The 19126-nt window shown below is 39.8% G+C and overlaps 1 protein-coding gene across 3 annotated transcripts in view; it reads right to left on the bottom strand.

The window, feature by feature from the left end:
- Window positions 1-16268, bottom strand: part of SEC63 (SEC63 homolog, protein translocation regulator) — a 75557-nt gene extending 59289 nt beyond the window's left edge. Inside the window, exon 1 of one of the 3 annotated variants that reach the window (XM_036316180.1) lies at window positions 16129-16268. Coding sequence is in view for 2 of the 3 variants with exons in the window: in XM_036316177.1 (XP_036172070.1) it covers window positions 16129-16252 (124 nt within the window). In the remaining variant the exon portion in view is untranslated. Of the gene's footprint in view, window positions 1-1341; window positions 1437-16128 lie in introns of those variants that run through there. The other 2 variants (XM_036316177.1, XM_036316179.1) reach the window with 2 other exon arrangements.
- Between the last annotated feature and the right edge of the window lie 2858 nt (window positions 16269-19126).

The raw sequence follows: 19126 nt of genomic DNA, 5'->3' as shown, positions 1-19126 counted from the left end.
CGAGAAGGCAGGTGCTATAAGGCATCCACAGCCACACACAAAAAATTATCCACATGTTATTCACCTTCTGGTAGCCCAAGACATTCCAAAAGCAGCCCAAGTATCCTCAAAAGAGCAACAAGCTTGACCACTATGTCATCATTGGGTTCCCCCTTAGTACTGAAGTCAACCATGAAAATAGAAGACAAAAACACACTTGGGTTCATTGCCAATGTCAAGGCTAACAAGCACCAGACCAAACAGACTGTGAAGAAACTCTATGACAGCCCTGGCTGGGTGGCTCATAGTTAGTTGGAGCACCATCTCATACATCAAAATGTTGCAGGTTCGATTGCCGATCAGGGCACATACAGGAGGCAACCGATTTATGTTTCTCTCTCTCTCCCTTCCTCTCTCTCTAAAACATATCCTCTCAATAAAAACATATCCTCAAGTGAGGATTAAAAAAACAAACAAACAAAAAAAGCTCTATGACAATGACACAGCCAAGGTCACACACTACTCAGGCCTATTGGAGAGAAGGCATATGTTCAACTGGGTCCTGACTATTTAGGATGCTTTGGATGCTGCCAATAAAACCAAAGTCATCTAAACTGAGTCCAGCTGGCTAATGCTATTAGGAAACTACAAAACCACAGTCCTTAAATGAGATGTCAAATAAGTAAAAGAACTTTATAGATAATAGAATGCTTCAAAGCCACCATGTTAAGAAGTCCAACTATCCTGTTAGCACCATGCTTTGAGAAAAGCATCCACAAGGCAGCTTAGCTATATGGCAGGAGCTACCAGAACCAGATATGGTAAAGGAGGATCCATGTAGTTGAAGGGGAGGTGGCAGAAAGGGAAATCGCAGGAAGACTGACCAAATAATATAGGAGTGAGCAAACGTGGGTATACAGTTGTTAGTATACAAAACACAGTTTATTCTTGTATATTATTACTGTTAACCTACTTTTGCCCAACCCTCTAGAGGTAACAGGAATCAGTTTTTCACTGTCAGAGAAGACACACACACACACACACACACACACACACACACACACACACACACACACTAGAGGCCCGGTACACGAAATTCGTGCACAGAGGTGGGGGGGGGGTGTCCCTCAGCCCGGCCTGCACCCTCTCCAATCTGGGACCCCCTCGGGGGATGTCCGACTGCTGGATCGGGCCTAAACCAGCAGTCAGACATCCCTCTCACAATCCAGGACCGCTGGCTCCTAACCGCTCACCTGCCTGCCTGCCTGATCACCCCAACTGCTCCCCTGCCAGCCTGATCGCCCAACTGCCCTCCCATGGCGGCCTGATCACCCACAACTGCCCTCCCCTGCCATGACCCACCTCCTCTGCCAGGACCAGCCTCCTCTGCACGAGGCAGCAGAGACGCCAGGACCAGCCTCCTCTACGTCACGCAGAGCCATGTGACCCCCAGGCCTCACCATGCAGAGTAGCCGCTGGGCCCCACTTCCGCTGTGCGCACAGCCATCTTGTGACAGCCATCTTGTGATGATGTGAGGGCTATTATTAGTATAGATGTGTGTGTGTGTTATTGGATTAGAATTGAAGGTCTCAGTATGAACTAATATTTTTTAATACAGAAGTAGCTCAATACACATATATACATATTCCCTAGCTCTATCTAATAAGTGAGGCTAGAACACTGACATCTCAATAGTAGTGAGCACACCTAGCACTCAGATCTTGGCTTCTAAATATCTTTCTCCATTAAGAGGAACCAGGGATCCAAGTATCTTCCCACAAAAACATTACAAAAGAGAAAAGAATGATTTCACAGTGGGGAAATAGGCTGAATAATTCCCGCCTCCCTCCTCCCCCCAAGATGTCTTCATCCTAATACCCAGAACCAGTGAACATATTAACTTACATGGCAAATGGGACTCTACAGATGTGATTAAAGATCTTGAGATGAGGAAGTTATCCTAGATTATCTGGGTGGGCCCAATATAATCACAGGGGTCCTTATTAGAAGGAGGCAAGAGGACCAAAGACAGAAGCCCTGATAGGGCCTTGTGCAGGAGGCAACCAATCAATGTGTGTCTCTCACATCAATATTTCTGTCTTTCCCTCTCTTCCACTCTCTCTAAAAATCAATGGAAAAATATCCAGGGGTGAGGATTAAAAAACAAAACACACCAGACATTCCAAATTCAGGTTCATTCTACAAAATAATCTTTAAAGTCAAGAAAAAAGCTGAAGAATTGTGCTGCACTTAAAAAAACTACAGAAACGTGTCAACTAAATGTAATGTGTAATTCTGAATTGGATCTTCTACTGTAAAGGACATCAGTAAGATAAGTGACAAAACTTGAATGGGATCTGAAAAGGAAATGGTAATAATGTTAATTTTCTGAATTTCATAATTAAATTATGGACACTTCTGAAAATACCACTGGTGATTTTTTTTATCTGTATTTCAATAAATTAAGCCTCCACAATCTCCCATTTTCAGGCACAAAACCAAGGAAACAATTGATAAGATTATAAGAACAATGCTGAAGTCTATTAGCCAGACAGCCTGATCTATTCAAAGAAATGATATTCTCCCAATGTCTCTGGCCAAAAGAAAAAAGTACACATGGTTTTCAGCCTCCACAGTCTTGTACAATATGTACATTATGTTTCACTCTTCCAATCCAAAAATTAAAATTCTTAACCTTTTAAGAGAAATTTAAGTTAGTCAATAAGTATTACAAGGTATGGTTTATCCCACAGTACAATGACATAGACACTTAAAAGAATAAAAAAAAGCAGTTCACTTTTTAAACTTCCAGTTTATGAAATTACTAATTTCATGGCCAGTAAAAATTATGTTAGTAATATCATTAACATATGATATAGTTTCTTTAAGAAATTATCCATATTTATAGAAAAGGGAAATTACAAGGTCATAAAACAATTCTGTAGTTTAAAAAATAGCATAATAACATAGCATATTATGACTGCTCTCAGCAGTTGGACGTAAGGTTATATGTCTGTGGGAGTAGTTCAGGTTTGGGGGGGGGGGGGAACCATTATGGTTGTGCTATACAGTACCTTTGCTAAAACAGTCACATCCATCTGGCCGTGCCATGATAATCTGCCAAAGTGTAGTATAACTGAATGAACTCAGAGCACCATATTCCTAGAACCCAAAGAGCTGAAAGAATGGTTAGCCAGGTCTGAAGTCTTCAAACCTGCCTGCCTGTTTACCACAAAAATTTCATTAAAATCATGTACCTTCTTATAGATTTCTAATTTGGCAGAAAAAAATGTTTCATCGTAAGTTTGAAGAGTTGCAAAAGATGCCATTTCTTACATAAAGTTGACATTTTAAAATAAAATAGTTCCATTGCTGTTAAATGTACCAATGGCATCTAAAAATCATAGTAATTTCATACGACCATCATCCATTTACAAAAATTCATGAACAAGCCCATCATTCTACTTCCCCACATAATTGTATCCTAACGTACTTTCACCCTGGTAAGACATTTCTTATAACACTGACACATACTTCTCAAAATTAAGTTTTTAATCCCTGTGACTACTACGGTTTTCCAACTTTATATTTCAAACATTTTCAGGCCTTCAGCATAGCTAAAAAAATATATATATATATTAAAATAAACACCCTTCACCTAAATTCACAGATTTTGCAGCTTTGACTTTAACTCTAGCTCCCACTTTCCCTCCCCCTCCTTTTTATCTGAATTATTTTAGAGCAAGTTGCAGACATCAAGACATTACACCTAATAAATGCTTTGGCACATATCACCAAAGACTTATTACATATCATAAGTTTATATATCATACTTAAGTTTAACATCTATAAGGTTTTATGTGTTAAAATATCTGACACTACATTTATGTTATCAAGGCAACATAAATATTACAAATTGATAAATTATTAAAAGAAAAATATGTATGCTTTCATTAATAAGCAACTTGTAAATATTCTATATGTCCAAAAAGAGTTAAAACTGTAAATACTATAACTTATTTTTAAAAATAAAAAGTACACTCTTACCCATATGGCAAAATATAAAGACAAAGACAAAATGGCTTTATCTTCTACTTTAACCATATTTTGCCAAAACTTAAAATTGCAAATTACCTTGAATCATTCAATTTATAGAAAATATATGCTGTGTAACCTAACTGGCAAAAGCAGTCCTCACTGTTAAACCAATTAGGCAAATGAAACTTGGTCAGAAAAGTCTGACTTCATTTTTCAGTTCAGATAAATATATCTATAAATTTTTATATTTTGAGGATTAAATTTTAGGACATGCCTTTTAACAAAGATTATTAAAATTAAAGCCAAATGATATACAGATAACCATTTATTTAAAAGAAAAAGATGTTCCACATTTCTCTTTCCAAAATTCAGAAACTCTTAAAACTATTCCTAAATCCTTAAAAAGATCCCAGAAAACAGTACCAAGAATCAAAAGTTATATTCAATATTTCTAAAAGTCTAAAAACATTATACATCAGTTTTCTAGCTATCCAAAGTCTATCTGCAGTTAGCTGAGAAAATCTCTCACCAATATGATACTGGTTCACTCATTGTTGGGACAATCAAGCTGGGGAGCTTGATAACTATTTTAAAAGACCAAAAAGCCAAGCAGCAACATCAACAAAACAAACAAAAAAAACAGCCCCCTCTTCCTCCTAACATCTCAATGGTAGTTAGGCATACTTAGAGATCATCTAAAGGCAATAACAATAATAATTTCCATAATTATCCCAAGGAGGTATGTATATCTCACAATTACAAGTGTTATCTGTTACTGTAAGCAACTTCTGTAAAGACCACTTTAAAAATACAGCAAGTGGCTACATTATGGAAATTAAAAATGCTGTAAGTTATCTAAAGTATGATCAAAATACCTAATCTACATTATAAAAACCCAGTGGCCCTAACGCTGTAACGACCAAAGACCGGTCACCAAGAGGCTGCATGCACAGCAAGGCACGCGTGGGTGAGCGGGGACTTGACTCTGGGTCTCGGGGGAGTCCTGCGGTGTGGCGGGGTCTGGGGTCCCAGGTCTCATGTGATTTCCCACGGGTCTGGGTCTCACGTGATTTCACATACTGTGTCACTAGTGTTACATAATGACACACCTGTGGCTTGGGGAAAAATGTCCAGTGATTGTATCATATTCAGAACCCAAGTCCTATATCCCAAGCAAATGTAAACAAAACATATACACTAAGTGGCCAGATTATTATGACCACCTGACCTTTGTAGGCAAATTAGCTATAATTTCACGCTGAAGTTGCTAGAGGGCCAGACCATTATAAATAGGGAAGCAGGTAGTTTACCACAACAGTAGAAGAGATTTTTTTCTGAAGATATGGGTAAACAACACAATTTAACAGTCTTTGAATGTGGGATATATATACAGTATAATGTATTCTGAAATTTTTGAAAAGAACTATTTCCTTGCCAAAACCTGAAGTTGCAAATTACCTTGAATCATTCAATTTATAGAAAACTAGAGGCCCGTTGCACAAAAATTTGTGCACTCGGGGGGGTCCCTCAGCCCGGCCTATGCCCTCTTGCAGTGTGGGACCTCTTGGAGGATGTCCACCCCAGTGGGGACCCTCACCCCATGGAGGTTTGGCCAGCCTGGGTGAGGCGCTGATGGCTGTTTTCAGGCTGGCCACACCCCCTTTAGTGTGGGGGGTCCCCACTGGGGTGCCTGGCCAGTATGGGTGAGGGGCTGAGGGCCGTTTTCAGGCTGGCCAAGCACCCTGGCGACATAAGCTCCCAGCCTCTCCTTTTTTTCTTTTTTTTCTTTTTTAATTCTGGTATTTATTTACCTTTTATAATTGAAACAGATACCTGAAACCTAATGTGTCTGTCCACCACCCTTAATTATAGATTTTGACCATATATATATATATATATATATATATATATATATATGTATATATATACATATATATATACATATATATATATATTCTCCCATTCTTCATTCACTGTCACATAATTTTTTCCATTTGAGATTTCACAGTGTTTTATACAAGTCCTTTATATGGCCAAGTATCCAATTTCCGCCACCCCACCCTGCTGCATTTTACTCATAAAATTGGAAATGAGAACCCTGATGGGTTTGGCTCAGTGGATAGAGCGTCAGCCTGTGAACTGAAAAGTCCCAGGTTCGATTCCGGTCAAGGGCATGTACCTTGGTTGTGGGCACATCCCCAGTAGGGAGTGTGCAGGAGGCAGCTGATCGATGTTTCTCTCTCATCGATGTTTCTAACTCTCTGTCCCTCTCCCTTCCTTTCTGTAAAAAACCAATAAAATATATTTTTTTTAAAAAAAGAATGTTTTCATCTCATTAAGAAATACAGTAGTAAGTCAGACCTTGTCACTTCTCTGCTTATAAACCTTCAATAGTTTCCCAATGCATCTAAAATAAAATTCAAGCCTCTTACCCTGGCTTACAGATATGATGTATCCCAGCTCCCTCTCTGAGTTTATCCCAGATTATTCTCCCTACCCGCCACATACCTGCCACTTTGGTCTCCCTTGTTCCTGGAATATGTACACTGTTTCTTGCTTTACTAGTAAAAGCTTTTGTACATACTGTTCCTCAAGCCTGAAATAGGCTTTACTCATCCAATTCATGTCTTTGAATGGCTGACTCTCCTTTGTCATTCAGCTCAAAGAAACATTCTCAGGAAGATTCTCTGAATACTCTACTTCTCTACACACTATTTATCACTATCTGATATTTTTTATTGTTTATATGTAGTATGTCTCCCCCACATTAAGATGTAAGCTTCAAAAGAACAGGTATCTCATCTATATTATTCACCCATATTCCAGTGCCTAACACAATGTCTGGCAAATTGGAGGTGCTAATTTGTTGAATGTATGAATTATCTCATTTAGGACACTCCCCTATCACCCTGGGGGTATGTATGTATTATACTTTTTTTTTTTTAAACGTTCCGAGAGGTTCAGTAACTTGCCCAAAGTTACAGATGGTATCAAAGGAGTAGCAAGTAACCACTAAAGAAAAGAGATGGGAATTGTGCCCAGGTTTAAACTCATAAGCCTGTGTGATTAATCACTATTTTAACTGCCTTCCTCTACTAAAGGAATAGCTAGATTGTCTAAAATACAGTGTCCCTGTTCTCATTAATTTAATCACACCTATCCTAACTATATATCCAAAGCAGAAAATGTAATATGTAAGAAATCCAAGTCAAACATTTTAAGAACGAGAGGTAGCTAAAAACAACTTATCAGCCGAAACCGGTTTGGCTCAGTGGATAGAGCGTCGGCTTGCGGACTGAAAGGTCCCAGGTTCGATTCCGGTCAAGGGCATGTACCTGGGTTGCGGGCACATCCCCAGTGGGAGATGTGCAGGAGGCAGCTGATCGATGTTTCTCTCTCATCGATGTTTCTAACTCTCTATCTCTCTCCCTTCCTCTCTGTAAAATATCAATAAAATATATATTTTAAAAAAAAATAAATAAATAAATAAAATAAAAACAACTTATCAGATGATACCTCTAATAAAAAGTCAAAATAGAATTTTACAAAAAAGAAACTGCAACAAATAAAACTGCTGCAAGGACTTCAGTTCTACTTGTGTGGGACAGGGCAACACAGCACATAAATTTCAGGGGGGAGGGGGATGGCAAACTAGTTCTTTCTCATTTCTTTTTTCTCAATTTGCTATAAAATGTCAAAGTCCAAAAGAAAAGCAAACACCCAGTTTATTATAAAAGGACTGTATCCTCAGAAGAGTCCCAGAAGTGGAATTATAAATTTTTAAATATTTTTATAGCTCACTAAAAAAAAAAAAAAAAAGAACTATACATTCTGTTGTGCTCTGAATATAATTTGTGTACTTATCTAATTATAATCCTTCCAATCCACCCTGATTACAGACTTATCAAAACGGGACTATACTGCATTCATCTCTATAGGTGTCTGCTGCTCCTAGTACAGGCAAACAGTGAAATGTTCAACCAATAACTACTAGATTTAACTAAACAGGCAAAAATCTAAAGCCAAATGATTTGAAATCTATATGAGAAAATTCCTCCATCCATACTGACACAAACACAATTCCACAATGTTAAGAGAATGAACATCACTTTTCAAAGAAGCAATGTGATAGTGAGGTGGCAACATTTCTTATCAATAGTCTGTTAATAGGAAACATTTCTTAAAAGGAAGTCCAGGTACAATATGGATATATTTGTTATGACCTTTATGTCTGAATAAAAAGTGTGATTAAGAGAACATCTGAGGAAACAAAAATAAGCCTATCTTTGTTTTTTAGATTCTCTAAGATCAAGCAAGTATGCAATATGACCTTTAAATAAAAACAATTTTACACAAAGCATTTACTAACCCAATGTTTGTCACCACATCTATAAAGCCTAAATGCTGTAATACAATTCATACTGCCAAGTACTCAGCTGGTTTCCTCTACTGTGTAGGACTTCAGTGTGTCTATGCTACCAGTCTAGATGGAACACAGTGGGAATGACTTTATTTTAAAACAACTCAAACTTCTCAGATCTCTAATATCCCTTTGAGATCTAAAGTCTTAGGAAGACTATATGCTCTAAATCAGCGGTCCGCGAACCACTGGTGGTCCGTGAAGTCCGAAAGTTTGGCAACAGCTGCTCTAAATTAAATACGCACACTCATAAAATATATTTCTTTGAACATAAAGCTGATACTAGCCAGTTTTTTGTTTAAAAAAACACACACACACACAAATAAATCTATTCAAGAAATTGAGAAAACTACTGTAATTAGAAATCCCCTAACGTAAATCAGTAAGACCAATATTTCATTTTAAATAAAAATGTTCATACCCATCCTTTTCCCTGAACTCAATCTTCAAAACTGACAAATGTTAATAGGTTATTATTGGGCCAATCACCAAATAGCTTTTAAGAAAAAGAGAAATAAGTAAAAACAGAGATGAGTGAAAATTCAAAATCTACATTCCACTCTCTCATTCTCTCTGATACTTATATTCCATAAATAGCCCAAGTTAACTTAGAATTCTCTTTCGAATCTGCCCATTCCCCTACATCCTGATGTCTCAATGGACTAATAAGTCTGTGAAATGGACTCCTTCTCCATCTACTTTTTTCCCACCTAGCCACCACCCCCGCTTCTACGAAATCATTCTTCATACAATGCTCCACAAGAGCAAAACTGACTATGTTGTTCCCCTACTTAAAAACCTCCACTGTTTATGCAATAACGTACCAAATAAAGTATGAACTTCCTAAAATGGCTGATATGCTCCTAAGTGTCAATGACATTAAATTTTTACCATTTCTGAACATCATCTTGCTTTTGCATATGCTTTCCCCACATCTAGAATGTTCTTATCCCACTTACCTTGTAAGACCTATCATAAATCACTTCTCCTGTGCATTAAACACCTAAATCCCAAAACAAAATTATCCACTCCTTCCTCTGTCCTCCCAGAGCACTTTCCACTTGCCATTTTAATACTTATTATAATGTTATATTAATTACAGGAGGCAGTATAGATTAGTGGCTAATAAGAGAAGCTCTGGCATAAGACAGATTTGGGTCTAACACCCAATCTTCTACCTAGTACCTATATGGCTTTAAGCAAGTTAGTTACCTCTATAAGGCTCCATTTTTTCATTAATAAAACTGAGATAATACATGAATCTAGCTCAAAGTGCTATTGTGAGTGCATTTAGTATTACCCACCTTGATGCTAGTAAACATTCAATAAACAGCAGCAGAGCTGATGAGGAGGACCACAATTATCTCACTCAAGACTGGAGGGGATGTGAGGCCTTTCCCCACAAGAGGAGGAATTATGTCTAAAGTCATCCCCACAGGGGGAAAACAATGGGGTTGCATACACCAAAATATTTAATTAGCATGGGTAATTTTTGTTCAGTTCCCTTATGCTTCTAATCCATTATCTAGAAGATGCATCTAGCACAAAGTTAATACTCTATAAACATTTGCTAAATGAAGCAATTTCTACAGTGCACAGTTTTGCTTGTTTGTATGCATTTCTTTATTTGCTTCTCATAATCACTTGTTGGGTAGCTAGGGCAGGTTTTTATTACTACCCCTACAAAATGAAGCTGTGAGTTCAGAAATAACTAAATAGGGACTAGGTTGGAACTTAAAACCAAAATGTCTAACTTTTCAAATTTAGAGTTTTTCTTACTCTACTTCTAAGCACTAAAAGTGGACTCCTACTGACATTCCCAGGTCAGAGATGAAACACTTGACATTTGAGAGGGAGTAAGCAAAGAAGAATAAAGAAATGTAACCTTTTAAAAAAGTTTCATTAATCCTTCCAAGCAAAAATAAAAATCTGGGTACTTAAGTTCCCAATGAAACTGTTCCAGAAAGACTATGTAACCAGCCCAGCCAGAATGGCTCAGAGGTTGAGCGTTGACCTATGAACGAGGAAGTCATGATTCAATTCCCAGTTAGGACTCATGCCCAGGTTTCAGGCTCTATCCCCAGTAGGAGGCGTGCAGGAGACAGCCAATCAATTATTCTCTCTCATCATTGATGTTTCTATCTCTCCCTCTCCCTTCCTCTCTGAAATCAATAAATATATATATATTTTTTAAAGGATATGTAACCAGCAAAAACAGAAGGCGCTAACAGCCCCACTATGTGCCAGACACTAACACTTTACATGTATCTATTTGTTTAATCCTGACTTTAAATTCTGTGAAACAGGTAACTACATTCTCTTTTACAGATAAGTAAACACATAGAAGTTAAATAGTAATTTGCCTAAGATCACACAGTGAGTATTGAAAAAGATCAAGGAGTAAGATCAAAAAGTTTTCAGCAATTTCACCTCTACATATTTATCTGAAGAGATCCGAAAAACTAATTAGAAAAGATATATGCACCCCTATGTTCACTGCAGCATTATTTACAATAGCCAAGATATGGAAGCAACCTAAGTGCCCACAGGTTGATAAATGGATAAAGAAGATGTAGTATAGCCCTGCCGGTGTGGCTCAGTGGTTGAGCATGGGACCTATGAACCAGGAGGTCATGGTTCGATTCCCAGTCAAGGACACATGCCCAGGTTGCAGGCTTGATCTCCAGTAGGGGGTGTGTAGGAGGCAGCCAATCAATGATTCTCTCTCATCATTGATGTTTCTATCTCTCGCTCCCTCTCCCTCGTAATACACACACACACACACAAAATGGAATTTTGCTCAACCATAAAAAATAATGAAATCTTGCCTTTTCAACAACAGAGGTGGATCTAGAGCAGGGGTGGGCAAACTTTTTGACTCGAGGGCCACAATGGGTTCTTAAACTGGACCGGAGGGCCGGAACAAAAGCATGGATGGAGTGTTTGTGTGAACTAATATAAATTCAAAGTAAACATCATTACATAAAAGGGTACGGTCTTTTATTTCAATAGTTTTATTCATTTCAAACGGGCCGGATCCGGCCCGCGGGCCGTAGTTTGCCCACGGCTGATCTAGAGGGTATTATGCAAAGTTAAATATGTCAGAAAAAGATAAATACTGTATGATTTCACTTATATGTGGAATCTGAAAAACAATATAAACAAACAAAACAAAAACAAACTCATAGATACAGAAAACAAATCATTGACCACCAGATAGATGGGAGCAAGGTTGGGCAGGATGGAAGAAAAAGGTGAAGGGATTAAGGAGTTCAAACTGCCAGTTCCAAAAACAGTCATGGGGAGGTAAAGTACAGCACAGGGAATATAGTCAATGACATTACAATAACTAAGTATAGTGTCAGGTGGGTACTAGACTTATTGGGATGATTGCTTCATAAGTTATATAAATGTCTAATTGTTATCAAAGTGTTATCCACCAGTGGATGTGGAAAATCGCTTTTCCCAACTGAGTGCTAGCGGGGAGGTCCTTACAATATCAAGACAAATGATCTTCTGAAACTCTCACAAGAGGATGAGAGACTTATGTGGAGTTACATCCCTCTGTTTGCAAATGGAGATTCAGCAGAGCTAGAAACAAAACTAGTGTCCAATTTCCAGTCCTGGTAGTGCTGGGTCAGGCTAGTTACATTCCATCAGTCCATTGTGTGTGTGTGGGGGGGGGGGGGGGGGGTACACATGGCAGTGGGCCATGTGGGCAAATGCAGGAGCATGAGAACACCACAAGCCAGGAGTCAAATACGAGCAAGCAGGAGAGAGAACTCCTCTGTCACAGGGGTGGGCAAACTTTTTGACTCGAGGGCCACAATGGGTTCTTAAACTGGACCGGATGGCCGGAACAAAAGCATGGATGGAGTGTTTGTGTGAACTAATATAAATTCAAAGTAAACATCATTACATTAAAGGGTACGGTCTTTTTTTTTTTTAGTTTTATTCATTTCCAACCGGCCGGATCCGGCCCGCGGGCCATAGTTTGCCCACGGCTGGCTAGGAGCTTAAGTATCTTAAATCTTCCCACACTTGCTGTAGCCACACCTACTCTGGCCAATGACTTGTTCCTAGGTGTGACTAACAGACAAAGTACCTTCCCTATTTCACCCAGACTTCATTGGGCATGCCTATAATATTTGGCCTTCTTTGCTCCTTTCCAGTTATTAATAACTGGGTTCATTACAATATTATCACCTTCAACTACTAAAAGGGGTATTAATTATAAGCCCACTTAACCCAAAATATTAGACAAAACATCAAGGCAAAAGGATCCTACTGATAATGTTTTGGATAACAGACTAACTTCAACTAACATGCCAAATATGCCAACGACCAAGCTATTTCTATTTCTCAAATCCTAGATTTTACAATCTGTGAAATGGTGCCATATTTTCTGAGAGCCCAATAATTCCAAATGAGCTACACTAAAACAACTATTAACCATGAAACTAAAAGCCCCAAATATGTCATCTTTTTAAAAAAAGCTAAACAAAAATTACTTAAACTAAACTTTAAGGTTGTATAATTGCTGGCAAAGAAAATCTTTTCATGCTTTCATACAGAGGATATCCCTGAAAAGTCAAGACTGCCATAAGAACTCTGAAATTCAGACTCATATGCCTAACTTTTTGTACTGGCTACTTACAGTTTCACAGGAAAATTAAAAAATGTAAGCTTAAAACTCAAATATTAAAATATCCTATTGTGTTATTCAAAAGTACTATTACAGGTCCACATCCTTTATTCAAAATCTTTGAGGACAGATATACTTCAGAATTTCTCAGATTTTAGAAAGACAGTATATTTCTACCCTAACAAGCCCTGGAGGTCTAAAACAGCTCCAATAAACAAACGAAGAAATACTACAACAGCAAAATATGATTTTTTAAGTGAGATGAATAAATATTATAAGTAGCCTCCTGTCAGTACCAGTCACCAAATTATTTTGCTGCAAAAATATGAAAAACTATTTTTTTCAGAGCTTTGGGTGAACCTATAATTCAAGATTTCTCTGATATTCAAGACACTTTGGGGAAAATGTCACTATGACAAAAACATCCTTTTAATACCACTGCAATTCTAAAGAAACGACTCTATTCTAAAGATACACACCAATTTTCATGATTAGAATAGCATTTAAGTATCCACCTTAACTTTTATAATGCAATGTGAGGCAAGACCAAACAAACATCAACATAGGCACACTTACTGGCTAAGGCAAAGGTGTGAAGAAAGGGCAGATAAACATCTAACTTTCTATCTAGCAATATGGAAATAACAGAGGGACTGGAAGCTAAACTGACCTGGCTCTACCACACCACACAGGAAAGTTACTTAAGCTCTCTAAATTCCAGTTTCTGCATGTAGGAATAAAGGTGATAATAATAGTACCTACTGCCCTAACCGGTTTGGCTCAGTGGATAGAGCATCGGCCTGCGGACTCAAGGGTCCCAAGTTCGATTCTGGTCAAGGGCATGTACCTTGGTTGCGGGCACATCCCCAGTAGGGAGTGTGCAGGAGGCAGCTAATCGATGTTTCTCTCTCATCAATGTTTCTAACTCTATCCTTCTCCCTTCCTCTCCGTAAAAAAATCAATAAAATATATTAAAAAAATAATGTGTATTTTTGAGGATTAAATAAAGTAACATTTGAAGTCCATATTGACTTAGTCAATATTAATTCCCTACCACTTTTCCAAAGACCAAACTATATGAAGGGGCTCAAGTATGACCTGCCTATGATATGTTATCAGGCAAATTTTATCATATAAAACCCATCATGAAAATATAACTTTCAAGCCCTAGCTGGTTTGGCTCAGTGGATAGAGCGTCAGCCTGCAGACTGAAGGGTCCCAGGTTCGATTCCAGTCAAGGGCACATGCCTGGGTTGCAGGCTCAATCCCATGCAGGAGGCAGCCAATCAATGATTCTCTCTCATCATTGATGTTTCTATCTCTCTTTCCCTCTCCTTTCCTCTCTGAAATCAATAAAAATATATTTAAAAAATAATAATTATATATATATAAAAATATATACATATATAACTTTCAAATTTCAAAAATTCAATGTAGACTAAAATGACTAATTTCTGAAATCCGGGCAGCTGCTTGCAGTACATTCAAACCAAACCTACCTATTCTCCCAATACCATTTTGTCTTCCACACAACCAACTACACATACAAATGGGTGATAAGTGAAAACAAACTCTATACTGAAAAATGAACTCTTTTTGATTGAAATAAAATTACCAAAATGGCCTAGGATTTGAAGATAAAGGGAAACAATAGACTTTACCACTTATACACAACCACTGTCCAAAGAACCCAGAAATTTAAATAAACTTAGGAAAGAAAAGGCACAAAAGATCAAAATCCAATTTTCATAAACTACCCACTGAATGAGAAAACTGGTAACTTTGATTAGTATTCTGCACCTAATGGATATTTTAATTACTGCTAAATGTACAAAAAAAAATGGAACCCTTTGCTATTATTTATCCTACATTCAATTTTAACTTCTATAACTCAAAGAATTTTGGAAAGCAATAATCAGCCTTAAAGCATAAGTTCTGGACATATTCAAATGTTTGTGTTAACATTTACCCCAAAGTACAGTATATAACCTGGACAACCTAGACCTCCACTACACCTAACTTAGGGGAAAATTTAATCAAGTTAGCAAAGCTCTTGTGAAGTAGAAACTTTCCCTAAATGTTAGTACTCAAAACCTACTAGTCACTGTTAACGCTTCCATAAATAACCTATTAGGGCCTTACAGTTCCATCTGCATTAAGAATAGCACCTGCCATATGCCCTAGGAGAGTGCAACAAATGGAATGCACGCATTGCCCACACATAAAATACCTTGACAAGAATCTATATTCTGTGTTCTAATCCAATGGTCATTTAATGTGAAAAGATTTGGAACTAAAAGCAAATGAACCAGCTACCTCCTAACTACCTACAAGACGGACTACCTCCAAGCCTTAATCCTTCGCACTCGCACTTTTTCCGCCACAAACAGGAAACGCCAAAAGAAAGGGAAATAGAGAAAAGCCTATTTTTGCTAAGGGGAATGAATAACCACCACAAGTGTGAGTTAACAAATGGAAAAGCGAGGGGGGGAAAGGGACGGGGGAGGGACGGCTGGTGAGCTCCGCTGGAATCCTAAACACGCCACCCAGCTCAGACGGTACCTAAAACATCTGTACCGACAGCTGCAGCTGGGAAACGGGGGTGGGGGCAGAGGAACGTGGCTGGGGGACTGAGAGTTGTGCCTGCACCTTCGGCTACCGCCTTTGCCAACTCTTCTCTCACTCCCCATTCCCACCCTGCTCCCTCCATAAAGAAAAATAGACAATAAAACCAGAGGCCGAGAAGACAAAGAGACAGGAGGAGGCTGCCGAGTGTCCAGAACAATGGGGAGAGGGGGAGAAGCGAAACTCCCCACTGCAGGAGGACAATGAAGGCTGGTGGAGAGGAGCCCGGACGGGCACCGGGATGAACACCGCCGCTCCCGGGGCCCGCGAGCGGCGGCCGCCTGGAGCCAGACCGGGCCGCGCGGGCGGTATCACCCGGACGCGGCGAGCTGGGCTGGGCCCGAGCTGGCGGGAGCGGCGCGGCCCGGAGGGGCCGGCGGGGCCTCAGCAGGTCCGCGGGCAGCTGCAGGAGGAACTTACCGGCATTCTGGTCTCGGGGCCAGAGGTAGTATGTGGCCGGGATCACGATGAGCCCCACGAAGGAGGTGAGGAAGTAGAAGAAGGTGTTCCCGCTGTCATCGTACTGAAACTGCTGCCCCGCCATGGCCCACCCTCCTCTGCCTCCCTCTTCTCCCCGCCGCCCCCACGACCCCGCTCAGCGCTCTGACGCCCAGCGCTCCTGTCCGGTGTGGCGTAGCTCGGACGCCGACGCCGCCTCTCCTCCCCGCCCCCACGCTACTTTCACGGACACGCCGCCGCCGCCGCCGCTGCCGTCGCCTACTCTCGCGAGAAGAGATAGTTCCCGCCCAGCTCGGTTTTTCCCTCCCCCTGCCTCTGCTTCACACGCTCGCTAAGGGAGACGTGGCGCGCGCAGCCGTGGAATTCTGCGAGGCCCCGCCCCTTGCCCCGCCCCCGGAGCTACAGCTCCGCCCCCCCCAGAGCTCCCGTGGGCCCGCCCCCGGGACCCGGCTCCGGGTCCTGGAGTCCCTCCACCCTCCTTCTTTGCCTCCTGTCCCAGGGCCCACTCCCGGCCCAGGGGCGGTGAGTGGAGCCCCAACGACGGCTTCCGCGCCCGCCGAGCAGTGGGTACGGGCTGGTCACGTGGTGGGATTGGGGGCGCAGAACGTCCTTGTCTCTCCCTCTCTCCTACCCCTACCTCACCCAGTTCTGCCTTCTCGCTTTTTAATTTCCATGGCGGATAATCATTTTCTTTAGGTTCCGGATCCGCTCCTCCAGCCCCCACATTTTGGAAACAAGGGTCACTCAGAACAGGGCGGACAAGGTTTTGGTTGCCACGTAGTGCTTGTTATTAAAAGACTGGGGTCTTCCATGCGCCCATTTTACAGCTGGACATTCCCCGAGCCGGAGAGGCGGCGACCTCCCCGTCCCCTCCGCCAAGCCAACCGCGCTTTCTCCGACCCAGGCAGTAGGCGAAGACCGTGATTTCTTTATGTCCTATTACATAGTACACTGTATTTTTTAAAAAGCCACTTTAAGACTTTATATTCTATTTACTAAGTTCCTTTCCATATACTTGCCGTTGTTGGAAGAGAAATCTAGCCCTATGTCATCTTTTATATCATGTCCTCAAAGCTAGTAGGATCATTATCAGTAATGCTTTCCTTTGCCATAGACTATGTTCACACGTATTCTGTCTTCCCTTTGAAATGTCCCATTTTGAAAGGAAATTTCAGGAAATCATTTTCTCTGTGTTTCCCTCCTCACTTTGTTCTGTATAAAGTTATCAAAGACTATATTAGAGAGGGGAAAATAAAACATAGACATGAGAGGAAGAGGACTGGACTATGAAGTCAGAGCAGTATTGTGATCACCCAGTGCTAAGATGCTCAGAACTATTGGCCTGGCTTCAGAAACAAAAGTTGGCTCTGCGGATATGGGTAGGATCCTCGTTTCTTTTGTTTATGTTGAATTTGTTATTAAGTCTTCCCAGCTATTAATAATGCTGAACTGGTTATTTTTTATTGTTCTGATTACATGTTTTACTCAGCATTTGTGTAAAGATAACATATCAGTTTTATAATCTCGTGGCAACGTAAATTATTGATGATAAATACTTCATTTCTGACTTTTTTTCTGCAGTAGTAATCTTTTCACTGCAGCTTTGGGGTCATGCATAAGAGTGGCTTGAACAGAACTGAACCATGAAACAACATTTTGAACAAATCACATTTATTTACTAACATCCAGACCAGTCTAAAATATGATTTTTTTTACCAAAGCAGATTAAAGATTTGAAAATGTATTATATTTCCAAAAGTATAAACACATTTCACCCTAAAACTTAACTTTATTGAACATAGATAAACTCAAATCATCCAAATTTTCTCCAAAGCAAATCTGAATTATACCTTTAATTAATCACAATTTTTAATTCACTGTGATGCTTTTAAGCCAACACAATAGTTCCTTTCAAGAGATCATTTTAATGAAATATTTAAAATGAGTATGGTAGAACCAGAGCTACAACCACACTTTCTTCTCGTTCTAATGGTACATGTTAAAAGGCATTTTTGTGTTGTCTCTATATGTGTCTATAAATGAATATTTAATTGCTAGGCAGATATTTCCTCTCAAGTGTAGAAAGCCTAACTATTTTTAGGTTCCTTTTAATAATTTGCTTTTTCTTTAGAGTGACTCTTTTCTTCGTTGCAAGTCATCCTTGTACTACTGGTGTTGACTTACATTTATACATACCAAAATATATTTGTGTAGGCATAATCAACATTATTTAATTTTCTACTTAATGGAATTAGCCTCAAAAAGACTGGAAAGATTGGAATTACTAAGTAGATACATACAGTGTTTCCAGTCCTTTTTCCCCCCAACCTTACAATAACCTTCACTGCCAAAGCCTAGCAAATCACCCTTATTTTGTTTCAGAGTCAGGATTTTTTCCCATTAAAAGCTAAATCTTAGACTGATGAACAGGGACAGATCCAAAGACAGAGAAACAGCTATCAGACTATTATTCCCTAGAGGGAAAGAAGGGGAGGGTGGGGGTAAGGGGAAGAGATCAACCAAAGGACTTGTATGCATGCATATAAGCCTAACCAATGGACATGGACAACAGGGGGATGAGAGCATGAGTGGTGTGGGGGGAGGATGGGGGTTAATGGGGTGGAATGAGGACACATTTGTAATTCCTTAACTAATAAAGAATTTAAAGATAAAGAAAAAAAAGTTAAATCTGCCCAGATGGTGTGGCTCAGTGGTTGAGCATCCACCCATGAACCAAGAGGTTACTGGTTTGATTCCTGGTCAGGGCACACGCCTCCTGGTTGCAGGCTTGGTCCCCAGTAGGGGGTGTGCAGGAGGTAGCCATTCAATGTCATTGATGTTTCTATCTCTCTATCCCTCTCCTTTCCTGTCTCTATAAAATCAATAAAAACAAATTTTTTAAGAAAGAGCTAAATTTCTTCAGGTTAACCAATTTCTTTTATTTGTCTCTAATAAAAAT

The sequence above is a fragment of the Myotis myotis genome, unplaced genomic scaffold (assembly GCF_014108235.1).
Source record: "Myotis myotis isolate mMyoMyo1 unplaced genomic scaffold, mMyoMyo1.p scaffold_m19_p_7, whole genome shotgun sequence".
NCBI classification, from domain to species: Eukaryota; Metazoa; Chordata; class Mammalia; order Chiroptera; family Vespertilionidae; genus Myotis; species Myotis myotis.
Note: the sequence above shows the minus strand (reverse complement) of the source record. Positions and strands in the feature narration are given on the sequence as shown.